Consider the following 21,811-nt stretch of genomic DNA (forward strand, 5'->3'; position numbering starts at 1 on the left):
TTATTTTTTTCCCCTTTGCATTAGACCTAATTAGCTTTCAAACTATACAGCGAGATTATTTAGGTTGGGGCCATGGTCACCCCTGGATAACAACAGCAATGGGGAAAAAGAACAATATGGCATCTTCAGCCCTCAAAGGGCTTGTCTAGCTTGCACTAAGGTCTGTGTCTCTGCATGTTCACAGCTATTGTTCCACCTAGGCTGATGTTGATGCAAACACACCCAGTCATATTACAACAACCCATTATAATATACACAATACAGTATAGTGCCCAAGACGTACGCTGGTCAGTTGGGGCATGCAAGCTAAAGAAAGAAACAATGGCCAGCTATGCAGCGACCAGTATACAGTACTTGCGTACAAAGTACCAGTACAGCTCATTTCTCTTTCTGTATATGGGTATGTTCTGAATACATTCATGATGATGCAATTGCATCTGCTCTAGGCGAGGTTTAACAGTCTTTACTGTTTTATAACTAGTCATAAAAGTTCTATTACCTTCAGACATAAAGGGTACTTATTACTTCCAGACATTAGAAGGACAACATAGGGAGAAAGGATGAGCTATTGTGTAAGCAATGAAATGACTGGGAGCTCCATACAATGCACAGTGATACCAGTCTCCTCCCATGTGTGCCTACTGCATTACTCTTAATGATTCAAAGGGCAATCCCTTGAGCTCCCGTCCTCTGTCTACCCAAAACCAACCCTCGCACAACCATCTCCATCCATTTCCTTCCAGTTATCATCAAAGCAAGAAGGCAGTGCTGCGGACTGTCTGCTGGGTACCTGTGTGCGGAGCTGCCAGGCAGGAAGCCAAACAGAAGAACAAAAGATATAGGCACCATCTGCCCTGTCGCTGTGCATAGCCTTTGAAGTAGTAGGATGAAAAACTATTACAAATACAGTTACTTTTAATTATCTCCTTTTCTTATTCTCCGGCCTCTGCCACCAGTTTATTCCATTTGTGAGTCTGACAGCCCTCAGCACATGGTCCACTCCTCTGGCTCATTCCTGGTGCAGATTCTCCCTGGGCTTCACCACAGGCAAGAAACAGTGACATCAAAAAGAAAACGGGAGAGAAAGTAAAACTCAAGGTAATAAAGCCCTAACATACGCAAAAAGTCATCTGAACATCCAAACAGAAGCAGAAAAGCTCCTTCTTTTTTTAAACGTATCTTTTATTTCCATGCAATACTACACTATCTACAGGGTATTTTTTCAATAGTCTGTTCTAAAATAAGTTGGGCATGGTCTTGTTACTAAATATTTTATGACTTTATAATCATACAGCAGAGCAAACTACTTTTCTGATCTGGAATAAGTTCTTAAATTCCACAGTGCTTTTAAGAAAATGGGGCTTAAGTACCTTGTATTTCTCCAATGACATATAAGCTCAGGAAAAAGTAATTTTCTCTCTATTTTAGTTGGTTTTGAAAGTCTTGGAATTGACAGTTATATATAAACAATTTATACCTTCATTTTTACAATTACATGAAACCAGCATTGATTTATGCAGCACACAATGTCTTTATTTCTTGATTAACCTCCCTTTGAGCTTTCACTGTAAGCCAGTGTTATTTTATTAGAGATAACAGTGATACTTGTATTGATTTCCTTCATTATATTCAGTTGCTTGTAACTTTAACAGGTGGTGTAACTTTTAGGTCATTTGAGTAGGAGGGCAAAAGGATGAATAGCTTGCGATGGTGTAACTGAAGTCCACCCCACATGCAAGAGGCAGGCTACAGCTGCACAATGAACCTTGGTTCTGACGCATTCAGATCTGCGCTTTGACTTAGCAAAGTAAATAACGCTCTTTTCAAGCAGTCTGCACAAAGTTGTCAGGGCGTTCTGGTTTAACACACAGCATGTTATCAGACATTACGCATCCAACATGATTAATTAAAACATTTAAAAACTGAAGTGGTTTCCCCTGGTATTTGACAATCTGCTGTTCCTAAGCAAAGTGGCTGAGAGTTTAATAAGAAACGTCAGGAAGACTTGTTAAAATTTGAAGTTAATTTTGATTAAGAACCTTCTCACGTAAGTAGACCACTTGCACATTCTTATCACAGTAGCTTGCTCACCTGGCTTTTGCTTCCTTACCGTAACCTATTAAAGCAGATACGGTCTCCAGATCACTACGCATTGTACAGACCTGTTGTGAAATATAATATTTTAATGACACCACAGCAGACTCTTGGGCTGAGCCAACACAAGCTCTCAGCTTTAGTCCAAATCTGATAGCAAAGTAGTTAGGATGATGCTGAGTGCTATTGAAAACTCCAGCCTAATTCCATCCTGAAGAGCAGATGAAGAAAATAAAATGGTTTAATCACTTATAAATATTATAATGAAAACTTATTATGATGAAAACTGTACATTGGCCAGTTTTATTATGCCTTATGCTTCAGAAATGGAGGCTATTAAAATAACAACTAGTCAGATAAGAAAAGCTAATAGGAAATGAGGCTTTATATTGTAGAGATACAGCTGACAAAATTTAGTGCTGTAGGAGCAGATGTGGTTGGAAAAATAACGAAATACTTTTCAGCAGAATTTGCAAGCTCAGTTTGTAGAGATGGAGCCAGGAAGTCCTTGCAGGAGGGTCCCACCACCATCACCCACAGATTCAAAGTCCTCATGAGTCCAACAGGAAGGTTCATTCTGAGATGTGCCTATCTGCACACATGGTCCTCTTTTATAACCCAAATGATTGTTGTGATTGAGCTACAGCTTGTGGCTTTCATTCAGAATAAGACCGCAAAGCAGCTGAGCTAGTTATTAAACCAGATAGTTGGTGCAATATGAATAAAAATTACAGAATTACAGACTCAAAGCTTACAGTCTGATTGTCATTAAACCCATTTACTTATTCTGCTCTGACCAAGAAACTTGCAATATCAGGCTCACTGCAAGAGCTGCAGAGAAAATTTTCGCAAAGTTTCAAGAAAACTGACCACAAATCTTTTGCGTACACATGACAAACAATTTACAGTCCGTCTGCTCACAGAGTCATTTGGCATTGGATTCACAGGACTAGCTTTTACTAAAAAATCCTCTCACCATAAGAAACATTGTGGAAACAAGCTTTTTACTCTAAAGCAGATAGCATTTCCTTAAAGCACTCCACCAGAGTCCAAATATAAACCCTCATATGCCTGTGCTAACAGTGCTGAGTTACACAAGAGATGGTAACCAGCTGAAAGAGCATAATTTTGTCAAAAGAGTAGGCCAGCTAGCATTATCCTTCCATATACTATGGACTCACTGTAAATGTCAGAGAGGAGCCTGACCATTTACTTGGTTCATATATCTCTGAAGTGGACCAGCCTTCGGTCCCATAAAAACTTTGAACTTTGCCTGTTCAAGGGCTGAAGCCCACTTGGGGACCCTGGAATATCAGATATGTTGTATTAAATTATTACACACCCATGATTTAAACTTGTTTCCAGGAAAGAAATGTCTCTCTTTTTGTCCTATCATCTTCCTTGCCTTAAATTTCAAGCTATAAGTCAAAAGGAAAACTAATAACCCAAGTTATTGTTGTGACTGAGTTATGCATTACTGAAGCAATGGCTATAATTCAGAGCAAGAGTAAAATGCAACAGAGCTTCTTTATCCAAGAAGATAATGACAGCAACAGAACCATCATCTATAGATACGCAGCAAGAAGCAACAGATGTTGTGGGCCAGATATGTCCCTTAAGATTGCTGTCAAAAATGCAGGTATTTGTATAGCAGAGATGTTTCTGTGGGAAAGAAAGAAAGCAAGAAAGGAGGAACGCTTTTGGAAAAAACAATACAGGAAAGGCAGCAGAGAGTCTGAGAGAGTGCAAGAATAGTTGTTGGAAAAACTTCCCTGAATATGGAGTGATGCTCAGAGAAGCCTTCCTCCTCTTAGCTGAATTCTACTTCATCCATGGAATCAAGGTTTGGGTTGTTTTTTAATTATCAGGATTGGATCTGGCTTCATCACCAGATTAATATTAGCTAAAACTTATTAAAAATTGCCTGGCTTTGACCTAAGTTTTGACAGCCTGAACTGAAGTGAATCCAGGGTCACAACCCAATTCTGACCTTGCTGCAATTCCTCCTTCTGACTTGCCTCAGCATGCTTTTATTTGTACATGCTACTGTGTTCCCAAATGCCTGTGCAGAAATAGAAGAAACAGTAGCAGATCCACTTTCAGGTGGGTTTTGTTGTTTTCTTTCACAGTTGTGGCAAGAATTAATAACGGCAAACCTACCAAAAGAAGCTAGCGAGCCTGTTAGACAGCTATAAGGCCACAGACAGGGGGACAGCCACACATCACACCAACCAGCGGGACCCAACACTCACAGCAGCTGTGCTAGAAGGCCCCCTTCTCCTGTGCTGAACTCCATCAATCTTCCACAGGAGCCAGGAACGATCCTCACTGTATGCTGCAGCCCAGCTTACCAGACACGTTACCTTCATGCCATCGTGGCACCCAACACGGTGCTCGAACACATGTATAGGGGAAGCAGGTACCTGTGAAATTCCATCCAGCAGATAGAAAAGCAGATTTCCTGAAGTCCCTTAGGCTTCCCCGCTGATCGCAGTGTGTGCCACGGTTTCTCAGACCTAATCAGTTGTTTCAGGGAAACATGAAACTTACAAGGAGAATGTGTCAATTCATTCACAATATATGCTCCTCTACAAATATGTAACACAGATTGGAACTGACATTTAAGATGACCCACACCCTATATAAGCCTCACAAAAACTGCCTAGATACTCACTTTTCCAGCTTGGTAAACTAAGCCTCCATACTCAGTGTCAAGCTAAAGCATTTGTTTAAATAATTCTTGGCTTCCTTCCACTCCAAACAAATTCATCAGGCGGATATTTCGACTCATTTTTGACTCAAGCAAGCAGAAGCAGGGAGGTACAAAAGCAGAGGCATAAAAGCCTTCATTAGCTAGAATATGATTTTTTTGTATACCTTTTTCTTCCACATAAGGATAATAGAAGGTTTCAGCTATTTTTGAGGTCACTGTCTCCAAATAAGAGTAATGCATGATCTTTAAACAAATCAGACAACCGTGGAACAATTTTAATCCCTGAATGAATAAATCCCTTGGGGGACCTGGCTGCAGAGAAATCAATGGGCAGTTCTATTAAGCCTTAACAGCAAATAAGGCACAATCTGGCTTCTACAGTGAACCTCAAAGCCACAAACCCTGTCATAAGAATTTATCAGATTCATGTGATCAGTCATCAGTGTACAGAGGCCAATTATACCCAGAATGTCTTCTGCTTACAGCAGCTGTTGGAACAGCATTGTGCTAGATCATCTTTGGGTGAGGGACTATAATCTTAGGGGGGGCAGGGGGAAAGACAGAAATAAGCGTTAATTGGATTAATATTATTTCTTCCAGTGAACTCCTACCCTTATCAGCACCCTGCTGCCTGCTGACCTTACCTCTAGCTCAGAAGTGTTAAAAGAAGTGTCAGCTGTGACTGTGAGAAGCTCAGCATTTGCTCCCACAGCCTTTCACAGCAACATATAAACGACCTCTCTTGCCCTACAGACTGGAAGTGCTCTCTCTAACTGTGGGATCAAACACAAATCATTCATATTGTGCTACAAAAATACACCACAGGCTGGCACAGAAAATAAAACTGTGCTTTTAAAAAAAGACATCAAAACAGAAGAAGCAATTTCCCCTCCTCCTTAATATAACTAAACCCTCACCTACTGACATCTCTCAAGGTAAGGACAAAATCACTTTGCTTGGAATGGTTGACACAGCCTAGCCCATACCTAGGAGCCTCTGTGGCGTGGCTCAGGATGCATCTGTTCTTGTAAATGAAATGCTCTCAGAGCTGTTCTATGGCACTGGAGCCAATGGCTTGAAAACAGACTGCTAAACTCTCATGGTCCTCCAAAGAGAGTGACTACATCCACACTGCTTGTTGGAAACCATCAACAGGCTTTCTAACCAGGACCGTGTCCAGGGCTGTTCTAGTAACCCAAAAGGATAGGTGATCAGTGACAGGCTGATTCAGGAACATTCCCTGTGTTGTTCAATAGTATAGATGCATCTTCCCTGTCAGCTACCCAAACTGTTCAGACCTGGGGTATATCCAAGGTGTATGACAGCTGCGTCTTGGCTTGCAGAAACAAATTTCCTTTCCTTGAAACCAAGACATGTGAAGAAGGAAAGAGGGTGAAAATAACACACATACAGCTACTACCCAGCCAGAGCTATGATACAGACACGGCACACCCAATGCTCCAAAGTTCAAAAGTACCCACTCTGAGCATCCGCTCTTTACGTATATAGTTCTAGAGAATCAAGTTTGCAGAGTCATTGAATGCTTAAAGATAGAGATGGGAGCCATCACCTCTTGCACTGAAAAGGAATCATTAGCTGATAAGATGTACAATGGGATTTTCAGGTTAGGTGCCTCAATCCTATTGCAGTTGACTGGAATTATATCCCTAAAGGTGTTAAAAGCCTCTGTGTTAAGAGAGATGCCTCTGTTATCCCTCAGGACCCAAGTACAATGCCTCTAATCCATTTTGCTGGCTTATGAAAGAAAGAAATACGGAAGTAATACTACAAGCAAGTGTTTTCCTCCTTCTCCTGGGTAAATAAAAAAATATTACCTGCATATTTCAGCTTTGAGATCCTGTTTCAAGTCTATCTCTGAGCAAATAAATGGAAGTCCCATAGAAGCTGCTGAGGTAAATTTCAAGATTGCCTGGTAGTGTGACATAGAAGACAGGCAGAAGTAGTTAAGTAGTTTAATTCACACTGGTTTGGCATTCTGTCAAAGGGTTTTTGTGGAAGTAATTAAAAAAAAAGGAACCTGAAGTCATCAGAAAGAACAAATAATTTTCACAGCGACACTACTTTTTTCCCCAGCATTCTTTCAGTGATGCATGTTATCCAGAACTCTGTAATCTTCACAATCAATTTAAAACATCCATGTACAATTATTCCCTCACTTTAAAAAGCTGAAGTAGTAAAGAATCACAGCACTCTTCATCAGTCAGTTCAGCAGCAATTAGATAAGCTAGCTTTACAGTCTGCAGCATACTTTCTCCCAGCTTTCATATCACAGAAAGACGTAAAAAAGAGCTAGCCTACAAGATAAAAAAAACCATACACATTGTCTACCATAGCTCCCATTATTTGGAATCAAATAACTTTTGAGAGAAGTACACATTCAAAGTGAATATTTGAGCGCAGTAAACTGGACAGTATCTTCTTGTAAAACAGGCTAGTGAAGAACAAGAAACCCATGGACCAGATACAGTCTATGACTTCACTTTGGTAATTTGAGGCTGAGTGATTTGGGGGGGGTGGGAATGCATCTGCACAAGAAAGTAAGTGAATCTGTCCCTGACAAATGGGTCTGATAGTTCTCCCTGCCCTGCGCTGTGGAAAAACAATATCTCATTTCTGCTATAAAGCAATTAGCACACTGGGAAAAAATGATAGCACACACTGACACAAGACAGAACACCACATTAACTGTTCCCATAAACCTGAACGGTAAGTAGGAGGGACACGAGTGAAAAATATTACCCTTCTTATTGTAAAAAAGGCTGTCTTTTTTTCAAAATTAACTTGGATGTATTCATGTCTGGAAGCCACATATAAAATACCTGAAAAGGCTCCACTTTCGTAAATTGTAAAGCATGCCTCTCAGAAAAAAAGAAAAAAAAATAATCGGTCTTCAAAGTCTGTCTACCTTCCATGTCCTGAAGACACTAGCCACCTAGGAAAATTCAGAACACTTCACTGAAATACACTTACTTGTCTTTCTTCAAAAGTTCCTTTTCAAAAGCCTGAGAAATAGTACTGATGAGGATAGCATTTTCTTTTTCGTGCTTGGATTATGTGCCAGCATACCAAAATACAGCTACCGCTGCTGGCCTGAATAGACCAAGCAAGATACCAAGGAGGATCTCTGCATGTTCATTCATGCTTAGAAAACTGAGAACACACAGATTTAAGAGACTGATTGACCTATTTTAACTGTTTGCTTAAACAGTGACCAACTCCAGCAAGTTTCCATCTGCTCTTTTTGATTCATACCCTTTTGTATATTTGTTCACAGCATGCTGTTGAAGGAACTGAAGACTGATCTCTGGCTAAAGACATCAAGTAAGCTCTATTTTATTATGATACTGCCACCTATAGACTTTCTGAACAACGCACTACCCCTGCACAGCTTTGATTTTCATTTAAATTTGTAAAAATTACATTGTTTATCCTTTCATAAAACCTTCAACACCACCCCACCCCCAAGAGAAATGTGAAATAAAAGATTTGGGGGGACAATCTTTTGTCTGTTTTGGGGGCTGTGATTTCCGGCCCCAAAGATCTTCACAGTTTTGCCTGTTCTGATGTTCTCCAATGAAGACTCTGCTGTTGGCAGGTCTGAGAAGAACAGTCAACTCGAGGTGAAAGCTTACCAAACTAGCACGAGCAGTTCCTTCAAAACAACAGAGAACATGCCTGAGCACACTACCTGACCAGCCTAGAGTGCAAAAGACGGATGGAAACCGAATCTGAAGTTTCTGTGAGACCAGATGGAGAAGCCTCATCACCTACTCCTTCATTTGTGCTCTACTTCTGTACACTGATTAGTACCATTAAGCAGTGGCATTCTCTTCCTCTCCCATTTTTTTCTGTACAATAGTTTTTGAAGCTAACATACCATTAAGTAAAAAGCAGATCTTGATGAGACCAGACTTACACACCTTTTTGCTGCAGAGCAGCACACAAAGTGATGTAAATTCAGAATCTCTCTGCTTAGTAGTCTTACAAGCAGAGACCTAAGCCATATGGATGTTTTGCACAGCATTCCCAGCTATAAAACTGTCAACTCAGTGGTGATGCATTAAACACTGTACCAACTCAGAAGGCCCATAGCTGCAGAAATTAGAAGTTTGCTCTTCTTCTAGGAGTAGAAGTAGTTAGAAGGACAGACCGAATATCTGTCCCTCCTTAACCTCCAATTTGTCCAAGTACCTATATTAACTCTTGCACGTTTCCATGGTCAGCTGGTGAGTGCAGCCCCTGCTTCTGCCCAAATCCCTAATACCTTGCAAAAAGCTTAGCGATACTGATTCCCATGTTAAGGAAAGAATGTCACAGCTGTAAGATTTCAGAAGTTACTAATTTTGACAGCAAACAGTGCCTTTTTATCTACACATCTGACTCCTTTAAGTTCTGTGTTAAATTGTATTTATAGCTTCTTTCTTCTTCCATTTTAGGAAGGAAAGACAGCTAATCATGTGTAGAATAAAACCCATAATTCTAAAATACAGGCAGCTGATAGCATTATATTAGACAATGAGTTCGAAGATGAAGCTGTTCCTTTGTTATTCTATTTTTCTTTAAATAGCAAAGTTGCCAAAGCTGATGTGATAAAAGAAGAATGACATGGAGAAAGAGAAACTGGGTAATCTTCCCATCTCACTTTATCACTTTCAGACACAAAGGGGTAAAACTGCAACTTGTTTCCCCTACCCAGTATCTTCATGGGCTACAGATAAAAAAACAAAGCACACTGAGTTTTTAGCTTTTCAGGAAGGCAATATTAAAAGCCATTCAAAATAAACCGACTTTCAAAAAAATAAACTCGTTTGCTTTTTAAAAAAAGCAGAGCTATTGTGTATTTTTATCCACAGAATAAATAAACCATTTATGGAGACCACAGCTTAGCAGTGCAAGCTGAAGCAGTTTTTATAACTGTGTACTCTCAAGAGTATGTCTCCCTTGTAAACCCTGACTTGCACATCATACCTAAACCCACAAATGTATCCATAAAAGAAAAAGTTGTACTTCAGAACAGTCAAGGTATTTTCCTTGAAGGATTTTTTTAAAGCTACTTCTGCCTTAGCTTATCCACAGACTTCATCAGAAAACCAGATAGTAGAGGACACCACTGAAGGTACATACCAGCGTATGTGGGGTTTCCATACTCCCAGGGCTGACTGATGAACCTGCTTTACAGCAGCTGGGAGCACAGAGAACAACAGGCCTGAGAATTCTGATAAGCAAAATGTACTGGAAGAAATACCAAAGAAATCAGTGTCCTGTTTTATCTCATTCTCTTTGAACACCAACAGACAGGCTAAAAAACTGTTTGCCCTAAGTAAATACTATTGTAATTACACTTTGCTAGACTCTTTCAAGATCATGAAGACTCGGTAGTGACAAACTGCTAACAAATCCCACTATGTCTGTTATACCTGTTTTGACACATATTTCTCCAAGTCATTGACTTAATTTTCCTCTAGAATAATTTAAAAAATTGTCAGAATTTAAGGCATTACCAATGCACACAGTGAAACTTGCTCCCGAGGTACATTTCAAACATGCTCTACAACAGTAGATGCACCATCTGCTGTCTCAAGGGCTCTAAGACAGTTTCCCGTTAAGTTCCTGCAGCTACTGGATAAGCTACTACTGCCAGGAGGAATTTTGTTTGCTCCAGCTGAGGCTATACAGTACAGGCACCAGGAGTAATGGGACCTGCAAGAGGTATGAAGACAGTAAAATGTTACTCTTGAAATCAAGACAAGTCTCAGCATCATTAGAAACACCGCTGCTGACTGGTTTCGCAGAAATATCTACTAATACATTTATGCTATACTCCCAGACTGCTGTCTGTATTTTCCCAGGTGCTGACAGACCCAATTGCTTGTTTTTGAACTGCCAAGATCTTTAGTTTCACTGCTATAACTCATCAAACAGATGTATGCATTTTAGACTCAGAATTCTACAATGCACAGTGTTCACACTTTATAGACAGCAAAAATTAAAGTACTCCAGAATTACTGTACTGATTGCATTGTTCACTTTTATATTTCATTTTAAGACCTTCCATTTTAAATGTATTTCAGAGCAAAGACCCCCTTGCCTCTTACATTGCACTTGGTTTTATCCACATCTACTTGCAAAATGTTAATCTAATTTCATACTGAATTAGAAAGATCTTTCCACTAATGACTATATGAGACGACACATATTTAATGAGCATATCTTAGCTTAGCCCTCTTCATGTGGGGTGATGGAGTGAGGAAGGCAGCAGTACTACACTGAGAAGGGCCTGGGCAGGGACTTGTGCCAGTACTGGCCAATTCAAAATCATAAACTGAGAGGACCCAGCCTTATCAAACCCAAAGCTGAAAGATGGAGAAACACAATTTTGAGGGAGTTCTGGTGACTTCAGGACGAGCAGCAATCCACAGAAATGCTTCGGTACAGATAAAGCCATCCTCCTTAAAGGGCAGTTTTGTCCATGAATGGATATTTCACGATAACAAAATGAGTAACTAAATGGTCTCCTTCCCTGACCTTCTTACATAGCCTCTCTTTTCTCTTTAATAACACAGAACAATAAATCTCTCAGTAAGAGAAAACTGTATATTTAATACCTTGGACACATTACATTTTAGTGGTTTATGATTCAATTTCCACCTCTGCTGTGACTGTTAACTCTCAGAGTATGCAAAGCTGGGAAAAGAAGTAGCTTTTTCAATACAAGTAGGTTACAATCCTGGCATGTACAGCCTTTTGTTCTACTGCCTTCCAACAAAGATTTCCATATTCAAATGGATGTCCTTTAGTATTTTGGACTGATACAACCTAGACACATTAAGTTCATCAGCACCTACAGTCTGAGAAAGGCACTTGTAGGCATCTGAAAACAGAAAGATAAATCAATTGTGCATTGCTGGATATACACTACATTTAATGAGCCAAAGCCAGTCCTTGCTGTTAAAAAGCAAGACCTCAGAGGGCGAGAGAACTGATGCACTCCAGCTGTGCAGGGCACCGTACAAGAGATCCGTGACACTAGTAAAAACAGACTTAGGAGACACCTTCACTTTCTGCGCAGCAAGTGCTCTGGAGGGTCCCTAACCACAGCATGGTTTGGTTATCATGCCCCAGTCAGAGACTGGTTGTGCTGGCAACACATATCTGAAACCGAGAGTGGAACGGCTGGATGCCTTACAAGACAATGGCCATTTATTAAATCTTCACACAAACACAGGGAGAACTTGTCCCTGTGCCATTAGACATTGACGATTTCACTTTAGTCCTGCTGAATCTGAAATGTAGCTTTGCTACTGCAATAAATACTTGCCTGAGACACTTCCAAAATTTTATCATGTTTACAGTTCCTCAGTAACAGTCCAGCGCCAGTCCCTGCTATTACGGAGCTCGCTCTTTCCTCCTCTGGTACTCTTCCACCACGACTATAAATACTGAATTTGCCAGCCAAGTAACTTAACTTACAGCTGTTAATGCCTTGCATAAAGGGAGAGCAGAGGATGTCAGTGTTGCTTCAGGCCGCAAGTGAGTGAGCCCTTTTCCCTGGACAGTTCAGTGGTGGGCAGAAGGCACACATATTCCTATAAAGCAACCTCAGATGCAACACTGCAGCCATTACTGCGCAGGTTACCTTTCTTTTTCAAGAGAAGAATCAGACTCTGTATATCCACAAGCATACTTTACGCTAAAGAAAACGTTTTTAATTAAAAACACAGTAGAAGTTCACAAAGTCACTGTGAAAGCAAAGAAACAAGACCTTCTACTGTCTATAAACTCTGAAGTCTGTACATAGACAAATTAACTACCAATCACTACAATGACAGAAAGTTCCTGCTTCATCACTGGATGAAGCTAAACGCACCTGCTCCCTTTCCTTTAATGATAAGCCAACTCCTGCTACGGAACTGCCTTCTTTCAATGATTAAAGAGCTACGAGGCAAGTGCCAGTAATAACGTTACATTTTTTCCTCCTGTAATCTAATCTTTGCCCTGTAGAAACTGCTGATGAGAGCTCACTTCCACTTAAAATTTACATAAAAACAATCCCTATCATGTTGCATGGAAAAGCACTGGTGCCCCAGTGTTTATTGGCAGGTGATATAAGGAATGAGAAATTACTCTGATGCAAAAATGATACACAGCCTTGTATCAGTATCAAAAAGGCTTTGATGCATGGTTACTATTTTTGGAACCTAATGGTATGTGAGTGATAAAGCAAATGAACTTTTTAATGATGACAAATACATGAGAATATACAGGACTGAGTAGAGAACATGATGTCCAACTGAAGAAGATTTATGGGAGCTAATTAGATTTATAGCGGAAAAATAGGAGAACAGGTAAAACTTCTGAAAGATCTTGTGCGTGTCAACCTGGAGTAACAATTTACTTTCAGACAAAGAATGTAATGTGCGATCCACTGCACGCTTCAAGCTGATATTTATATTGCTTTGGTATTTACATACATATAAAGCCTAAGACATGCATGATTTTATGCAAATTAAATACAATTAAATGAACTATAGAAAAAATGTAAGTTTCTAACTAGCATGAAAATATGCAAACGTATTTTATAAAGTATATAGTATATAAAATATAAAGTATATAAAATACACTTTTTAAAATAGTACAGAAAATATAAAATACTGTTTATATCGGTATAAAGTATGTGTGGTTTTTTCAGTTAATTGTATGGCAAAACTGGCAGGACGATGTTTTCACAACCAAAACTTCATCGCACTCTTAAACATTTTTTAATTGAAGAGATTGCTGTACAGTGACCTCAGATCTATCAGTAGCAACTAAAATTCAATACGCTAAATTTACTATTGACGGTAAAGTCTGTCAATTGAAGCTAGTACAATAAGAAAAAATGACCCGAGTATTTCAGGTCTCACGTCCAAAAGTGTATTGAAGAGGGGCAGAGGTTACAAGGTTTAAGGAGGGTGTCGGGCCGCAGGATCCGTCAACATTTTGCGGGACACCCGAGGAACGGGGGAGGGGAAGGCGCGGCCTCCTGGGGCCAGAACGCCGGAACACCGGCCGGGGCTGAGCGCGGCCCCGCTCGCCGCCGCCCTCACACCGCCCGCCCGCAGACCTGGGAAGGACGGCGGCGAGGGAGCCTCTTGCCTGTGGGAACCGGGCCCGCCTCCGGCCCCGGAGTCAAACGCCGGGTTTGATTCAGATTAAGCGTCTCCCTTCGCCGTACTCTCAGAAAAAGCAGCCCCGCAGAACGCAACGGCAGGCAAAGCCCCCCCCCCCCGCCAGCCTGCCCGCCCCCGCCGGCGACAGCGGCTCCACCTCGGCCCGACGCCCGCAGCTCGGCGGGAGGGAGCGGGCGTGCGGGGCTGGCCTCGGGCCTCCGCGCCGCCCCCGGCGGACTGAGGCGGGCGGCGAAAGCCCGGCGGAGGGGGGCGAGGGGGCCGAGGGACGGAGGGGCCGGCGGGCGGACTGAGGCGAGGAGGCAGCGGGGAGCCCCGCAGGCACCCAGCGCTGCCGCCGAGGCGCAGCAGGCGGCTCTGCCTCCTCACCCTTCCACGACCAAGCCCGCCGCAAGCGGCCTGCGGCGAGGCTGCCCCCCGCAGCCTCCATCTGCGGGCACCTGTCGCCGCGTCCCGGCAAGTCTCCCCGGCTGCCGCCGGTAACACGGGGAGCGGCACAGCCGCCCAGGCCTCCCGCCGCTCCGCCGAGACGTACTTACGCGCTGCCGGCGGCGGGGCTCCGCGCTGCATTCGCTCACCTGGGGCCCGTGCGAGGAGCGAGGCGGCGGCCCTCCGCCGGACACCGGCAGCCCGCGGGCGGCAGCGCCCGGGAGGCGGCGGGGAGCGAGTCGGGAGGCACCGGCCCATCCGCGGAGCCGCTGACCTGCAGCCACCTGCCCGCAGCCCTACCTCACTCCTCCCCGCCGGGCCTGCCAGCCACCTGCGGCGCAGGACCCGCCCGCAGCCGCGGGGCCAAAGGCGAGGCCGGCCGGCAGCGCTGCCCGGGGAGCTGCCGGGCGGGGTGCGGCGCTGAGCTGAAGGGCCACAGCAGCCAGCACAGGCCGGGCCCCCGAGGGGCTGCCGGCCGCCGGGACCCCGAGGTACGCGGGGCTCAGACCAGCAACTGTTTACAGGGCTGTTTCACCGTGGAGCTTTCTGCCTTGGCTTCTCTTTCCCCTCCGCCCACCCTCCGTGGTTTAAGGCAGCGACTGGCCCTCTCCAGGTTTTTCCCTCAAGCAAGCTACAGGCCGTTGGAGCTGGCCAGGTAGCTGCAGCATGCAGCTACAGTCAGTGGGTACCTCTGCTACGAGCGGATCAGGCCCAGGTTAAAAATCAGTGAAGATCCTTACATAAGTGCTATCAGAATGAAAGGCTTTAGCTGAAGCTGGGTGCAGCTGGGAACGCTAGTACCGGTGGATATTCAAATAGTGTCCTTGAAGCTTAGTTTCCATGCCACAGGCGAGAAAGGAAGGCTGGAGGAACTGGCTGGAAGAACTGACAAAAATAACATCAGCTGATGTTTCCTGCTTTGGCATCTATTTCAATATATATCTCTCAAACTTGTGAGTTCTAGATTCAGCACAAGCACATTTTTCTCTCTAAAGAGTGTCCCTGGGTAAAGTCAGTGAGTCCGAGGTCAGCAGTTTTGCACAGAACATACAGGCGTTGGAAAAAAAGAACAAACACCACACTACATTGCCTCACAGTCCAAGGCAAAAGCGTTTGAAAAATGCTGCGGAGCTTGCTTGTTTCTTACAGGAGCGGTGAGCAGAGAAATTATTTCAGCATTACTTCTAGAGCAGCCACTAACGGTCAAAAAAAAATTCAATTATAGATTTTATTTCTGTTAAGTAGCACACTTTCTAAAATGCACATGCTATTCTGGAAACAGTAATTTTATAAAATATTACCATGTGCAGGAAAGACATAGCCTTGTGCAAAACCAATCTGAGAAGCACTTTGTTCACCTGCTTGGTTGCACTGCTGCACTGAAAACAAACAAGTTTTCTGCTTTGTGTACTCTACAAAATTGCTTGGGTGTAGGCTGCATTCAAGATAAAAAAAATGTTTGTTCTTCTCTCACCTCAGGAAATAAACCCACTGGAAATACAATGCAGATGAGAAGCACAAGCTAGGAAACTTAAAACTTAAGCCTAGACTTTTGCATCTGCTGAAATAAATGATTAAACTGCTTCATGGATTTTAATAAAGTCAAATGTGGGACAGACTAGAGAAAAATCAAATTGCAATACATTAAGTAGTCGTAAAAAAAAATCCACTGGATGGAAAACATCATTTCAGGCCATGTCTTATACATGATGTTTTAATTATAAGCAAACTTTTTTTTTTACAAATTTATTAATAAAAATTGATTATTGTCATGAAATAACGATGTATGTCTTCCCATAGTCAATCCAAGTCAAGTCGTATGAAAATTTTATCCATCTTAACAAGCCATTTTTTTTCTGTGCACAAAGTGTCCAAAACATAAAACTGTGTATGTTAATACCACAAAGCCATGTATGATTCACTCATCTTCGTTTCACATAACTCCCTCTGCTGGAAATTAATATGAAGGTTCAGTGGATCAGAGGAAAGATCATTAAGAGTGCAAGTCACATAAAACCCCCTCTTGCTTCTTTCAATAAAAGATCACAATTCTTTACAGACACTCTCCTCTGTACCAGTAAAACATTGTATTCCTTGTTGCAAAGCTATTCATACTGAAATCATTAAGACAGGGAAGGAGGAGCTAATGCAAAGTAGTTAAATGATCATTTTTCCTGGTCAAAGACTAAAACCACTTGCTTTAACTCTGACAGCAGAATCTTAACTCTGATTACATTTTGCAGAAAGTTCAAGCTTTATTAGTGATTGAAAGAAAAAAACTAATCTGGTTTTCTTTGAGTGGAAACAGCGGGATTAATCACATAGATACATGGTTTCAAATGCTGTTGAAAGGTTGATTGCACAGATTTTACAAAAAGCAGTGAAATACTTCTACCCAGCAACACACAATGAATTCTTCCTCCTTGGTGCGACCATACTGCTAATGGAGCTACTGTTCCGTGTACATTGTACCTCCTGTTTCTTCTGGGATGAAGAAAAAGAGACTGAGGAGGGAAGATAGCAGAGACACTGAATTCTTTCTTCTACAAACCCTGTAAACCAGTTATGCTCAAGTAAAATACCTTCTACTGATTAATGGTGACAGTTTCCATTGCCACCGGTAAGCAAATCCAATTGGAAACAACTCCATAACCAGTGGCTAGAAATTAGAAAAATAGTGCTGCAGAAGAACATGAATACTTTTTAAAATACCACAGGATTCTTTGTCATGCAAACCAGATCATTTTAGATTATCACAAAGTAGCTGAGAACAAGTTTAACATAACAGGCTGTTATTTCATGTAAAACCACAAATTGCATTTTTTAAGTATAACACATTTCAGTTGGGGCATATTCAATAGTACTTCCTGGTTTTTGAAAAAATTCAGGTGTGTTGCAGATTAGATAGTATGAAACCAAAGTAAAAAACGGTAAATACTCTGAGCTCATTATCTATCTTTACTTAAACATGAAGCAAAGTTTCATATTTAGCAATGGTCTGAAGGCTTTTAGAATATACTACTGGAGCAGTACATACAATTCCCAACCAACCAACACTGTTCAAGTTCTCTTGGGCTATTACTGTGGATGTTGCCAACAAGCAGCCTTTTTGTTAAACTAAAATGTATCACTTGCAAACTTCAAATTCAATTAATTCTTTCATTTTTTATTTCTTGCACTTCCTGACTTTGCATTAGGTCTGATGTAAGGCGTTGCCACTACAGTGATATTAGAGTCTGGAATATACTCACTTGAATAATATTATTTTTTTAACCATCAATAATGACATAACAATTAATTGCTGTCAGAAGTCCATTGAAGTCTGTATCTCATCAATTTGATGAAAGTTCCTGAATATGACTTCTTCAAATCATTCCTTTGGCCCCATCCATGACCTGATGATCCCTTTGCAATTTGCTTGCAGAAAAACAAGGTTCTAATTTCCGTAATGTTTTCTAAACAAAGGCTAACCCTAATAATAAAGGCTATTACTTTATCAGAGTACTCTACAAAAAGCAAGTTTATTGCACCTCGATATTTATAATGTCATTCCCTTAATCCTCTCTACTTACAAGAAGAATTTTAAAGTCCAAATTGCTTAAGAACCTTGTGCTTTTACTTTGCTGACTTCTTCATGATCTTATATGGAAAAGCTATTGTTATTTCAACTAAGGAATTACATCTTAGGACATGGGCCTCTGTACAGTATATCTGCTCCCCAGAAGAACTCAGGTTTATCTATTTTATGTTTATCTAATCTCTCCTCCTCATCTTCTAAATGATAGGGTATTAGTTTTATAGACTAAGATCACATTTCTCAAACGTTTGTGATCATCTTCTAAAAAATCACCATGGCAATATGATTGCAAAGCAACCAGCCATTTGCTCATCTTTTGGGATGATGCCATGATCATCATCTTTTATCCAAGGAAAGTGTACAATATGCCTTTTAATAACTACCTAATGTGGAAATGGTGAATACCATTGTGTCTGATCCTACAGTTATTACTTGCAAGTAGTCCCATTAACACCGGTCGTTGCTGAAATGACTTCTGTGGCTGGCTGCCAAATAAAGAATGAAGAATCAGGACCTACAAATTAAAATCAAGTCACCTGGTACTGAAAAATATCCTTGCTTTTATGGAAGACAATCCTAGAATTTATGTTATGGGGTTGTTTTTTTTTTTTTTGCATTATTCATCAAAATACTTTTAGAGGCTTTTTAAGGCTACCTGTTCCCAAAAAGCAACATAGAATTATAACTACAGTTCATATCAACAGGTTTTAAAAGGCAGTTAGGAGCATTCATATGGGTTATGCTGTCTTTAATCATTACTCAAATACGAATGTGAATGTTTAGTAGTCAGGTTATCAGAAACCAAATTCATATGAAGGAACATATGTGCAAGATGTACATTTAAACTATTACCATGACCAACATGCCTTTACTTTCAGAAATAAACTGGAGGCCTTTTTAAAAATTCTTTTATGAAGACAGCGAGAACGACTCTATTAAAAATTATTAATTTAAATTAATTAAACACAAATTAATTCTCTATTTCCAAATACAGAAGTATAGATTTCCCATATGATTTATAGGAAATAATTTCACATTTTCTCTTGCATTTAAAAGGGTGAGAAAATAGAATATAGACAAATGTTATGACATAAAGTGCGGAAATTCTGAGCAAGTTAAGTGCCCATAACTATCACCAAACAGAACTCACTCATATTAAAGAACTCTAGGTAGAAACATCGTGCAGTTTTAATAAAATTCTTAGAAGTTGAACACACCTCCAGTATGTATGGAAACATAAAAAACCCCCACATATCCTCAGAGATGGATATTGAAACACTGGTATCTGCTGGCATTACAATCTTATTTATCCAAAGTAATAAGTCAGTCAGGTTTGAAGGGGGAGGAAAAATCCTTAAACTCTTCCTATTTGAGATGGCACAGCATTCCTTCAAGCACAATACTCACATAGTTCCGCAAAAATATATCCCAATCACAACACTTGGATACAGACACTTTTTCCCCCCAGTAAAGTTTCAGATTGTTGGGATTTCCCCCTTTTTCAGTTAAATCAATAACCTTTTAAAGTTACATACATTTTTAAAATAAAAGCATGCTGTCAGTATAGTTGATGGAAACTGAATTTTTTTCTGTTTACCAAGATGGGCCATCTCACACAGTAACACAAGAGCTGGGAGAGGGGTGAGAAAGGAAGCCATCTAGACTGATTGCTTTCCTACTGACCACCGTTAGAAGTGATAAAAACCTGTACAAGCATTTGTGAAACAGATTTAATAAAATTTAGCATTCATCAGGGAAAAATGATAATTACATGAGCATTAAACTTTAACTCTCCAGACAGTGTGCAGTTTTCACAAGCTGTTGTGAATATTAACATTACACGTCCTTCAAAAAAGAATTCCTAGAAAGAAAAAAGAAATCTAATTTGTTTCAACTTCAGTGAATACAGAAATACATTCTGATGTTTCCATGTGCAAAATTTTAAGGTTTTGATTTTGAAAGCACTTTGATTCAACCTCGAGGAGACCGGGAAGCCTGCTCCAGATCATTTGAAGGATTAGATTTTATTGTACAGAAGTGCTATAATGCTCTTTGAAGTGAAATGCAAGCTTTGGACTCCTGACACTTAAGAAAATCAGACAGAAAAGATCTTTCCCACTAGGTCTGCAAGACAAACTACAAGGCACATCCTTTTCACCTTACTGAAACATGGGTTCTGGTGCATCAGACAGAGAGAAAGATGGAAGAATAAGAAAAAGATAGTGTTCAATTTACTTCTGATATCACAGTCACGCAGGTGACTGTCTGCCTCATCTCCCATCACAGTCTGTCTGCTAAAATGGCACCAAAACACTGGAGAGGAGGCAGGGTATTAATTGTGGTCCCAGCACTGATGCCTCATTATGCTTCATGTACTGCAGAGTCAGACATTAGCTTTGGAAGAAGCCTCTCTATCAACAAGTAGTTGTTTCTACACTATGTTTTTCAGCCCCTGGTAATGTGTCTTCAAACAACTGAAAAATGAAATTTCATCTCCTGGAGGACTGTTTCTAGTAGTGTTCTGCTTTAAATCCAACAGGAATTTACACCTAGACCATGTTTCATCAGTTCCCCATGTAGCTATTTTAGAAGTCTTAATTTTGTTATTCTGCTGATGATTACACCCAAATATTTGCATCAATGTTCTTGCTTTTACTCTCAGGCCATATTTTACACTGTTTTCTCTTTCATTCTGGTCTCAGTGAATTTTTCTGATTCTTTCTAGAGTTAGCTGGGAAGGAAATGATTTCATCATTCACAAATATTTCAGACATTTCTACTATTCTGTCTTTTTCTTGATATAGACTCTAAGTTCTTGACATAAAACTTAGAAAGAACTTTAGTATTCTGGACATTAGAGCACTCACCCAGACAAAGATAAATCAAATGTAAATCACTCATACAAAGCAGATCCAGATTCAGATCTCTGCTCTGACTCAGGAGAGCCTTATCAAACAGACTATTTTATTCATCACTGTATCCCTACACTACACAAATCTAATAAATTCTTTCCAGTTAAGCTTTTAAAACATAGCACAGGCTCCCAGAGTTTCAGTTTTCATTGCACAGGATTTTTTAATGAAAACAATCCCAAACCATTTAGTATAAATGAATAAGTACATCTGCTGCAACCCTAGTTCCTCCCACTTGGCCAAAAAAGTGTAACAAAGAGCTGGATAAAGAAAAAAGTTATGAATTATGTTGGTATCTTGAGAGCTCAAAAATTGAAAATAATTATGCAGGAGAAAAAATCTAGTTCATCAGCACTCAAAAGCTACAGTGATTTAATTGAGAAAGATTTAGCTTCAACCAGGTGAAGCTTTTAAGCAAACAAACTATTTATACTGGGCTCACATATTTCATTTTTAGTCCTTATTAAACTCATTGTTCTCTAGGAATGTGCAAAAGCAGATCATGCCACATAAAGCAGGGCAGCCAACCCCCCACCCCCCCGCCAAACTCAAAAAGCAAATAAGAAAGGAGTCGAATTCATAATCTAGTTTGTAGAAGATTAGTCTTGATTTGGTATTTAGCAAGAAGTTTACTAATTAGAAAGGAATTCTATCACCCTGAAAAGGGAGTGATACAAATAGAAAAAGCACCATGATCGTTAGTATCAGTGTGGTGACTACATGGATTAAGCCCTCTTCATACAGTATCAAAAACAGAAGAAAGTGTTATGGTAATTAGAAGTACATTAAACACTTCCAAATGATACAATGCTTATCTCAACAAATTTAAGAGCTACGCTGCACTCAGACTAATAAGGAGTAGATGCAGTTTTATCAGAGGAATGAAGACTCCCTGTAC

General features: G+C 40.6%; 1 protein-coding gene across 1 annotated transcript in view; it reads right to left on the reverse strand.

Moving 5' to 3' along the window:
- The window catches only part of CRACDL (CRACD like), a 70,812-nt gene extending 56,130 nt beyond the window's left edge, over positions 1 to 14,682 (reverse strand). Inside the window, exons 1-2 of the mRNA XM_055802005.1 lie at positions 14,135 to 14,682; positions 12,465 to 12,518 (exon numbers count right to left, since the gene is read on the reverse strand). Coding sequence (XP_055657980.1) covers positions 12,465 to 12,518; positions 14,135 to 14,682 — 602 coding nt within the window. The remainder of the gene's footprint in view (positions 1 to 12,464; positions 12,519 to 14,134) is intronic.
- Between the last annotated feature and the right edge of the window lie 7,129 nt (positions 14,683 to 21,811).

This window comes from Falco peregrinus, chromosome 4 (genome assembly GCF_023634155.1).
Source record: "Falco peregrinus isolate bFalPer1 chromosome 4, bFalPer1.pri, whole genome shotgun sequence".
Lineage (NCBI taxonomy): Eukaryota > Metazoa > Chordata > Aves > Falconiformes > Falconidae > Falco > Falco peregrinus.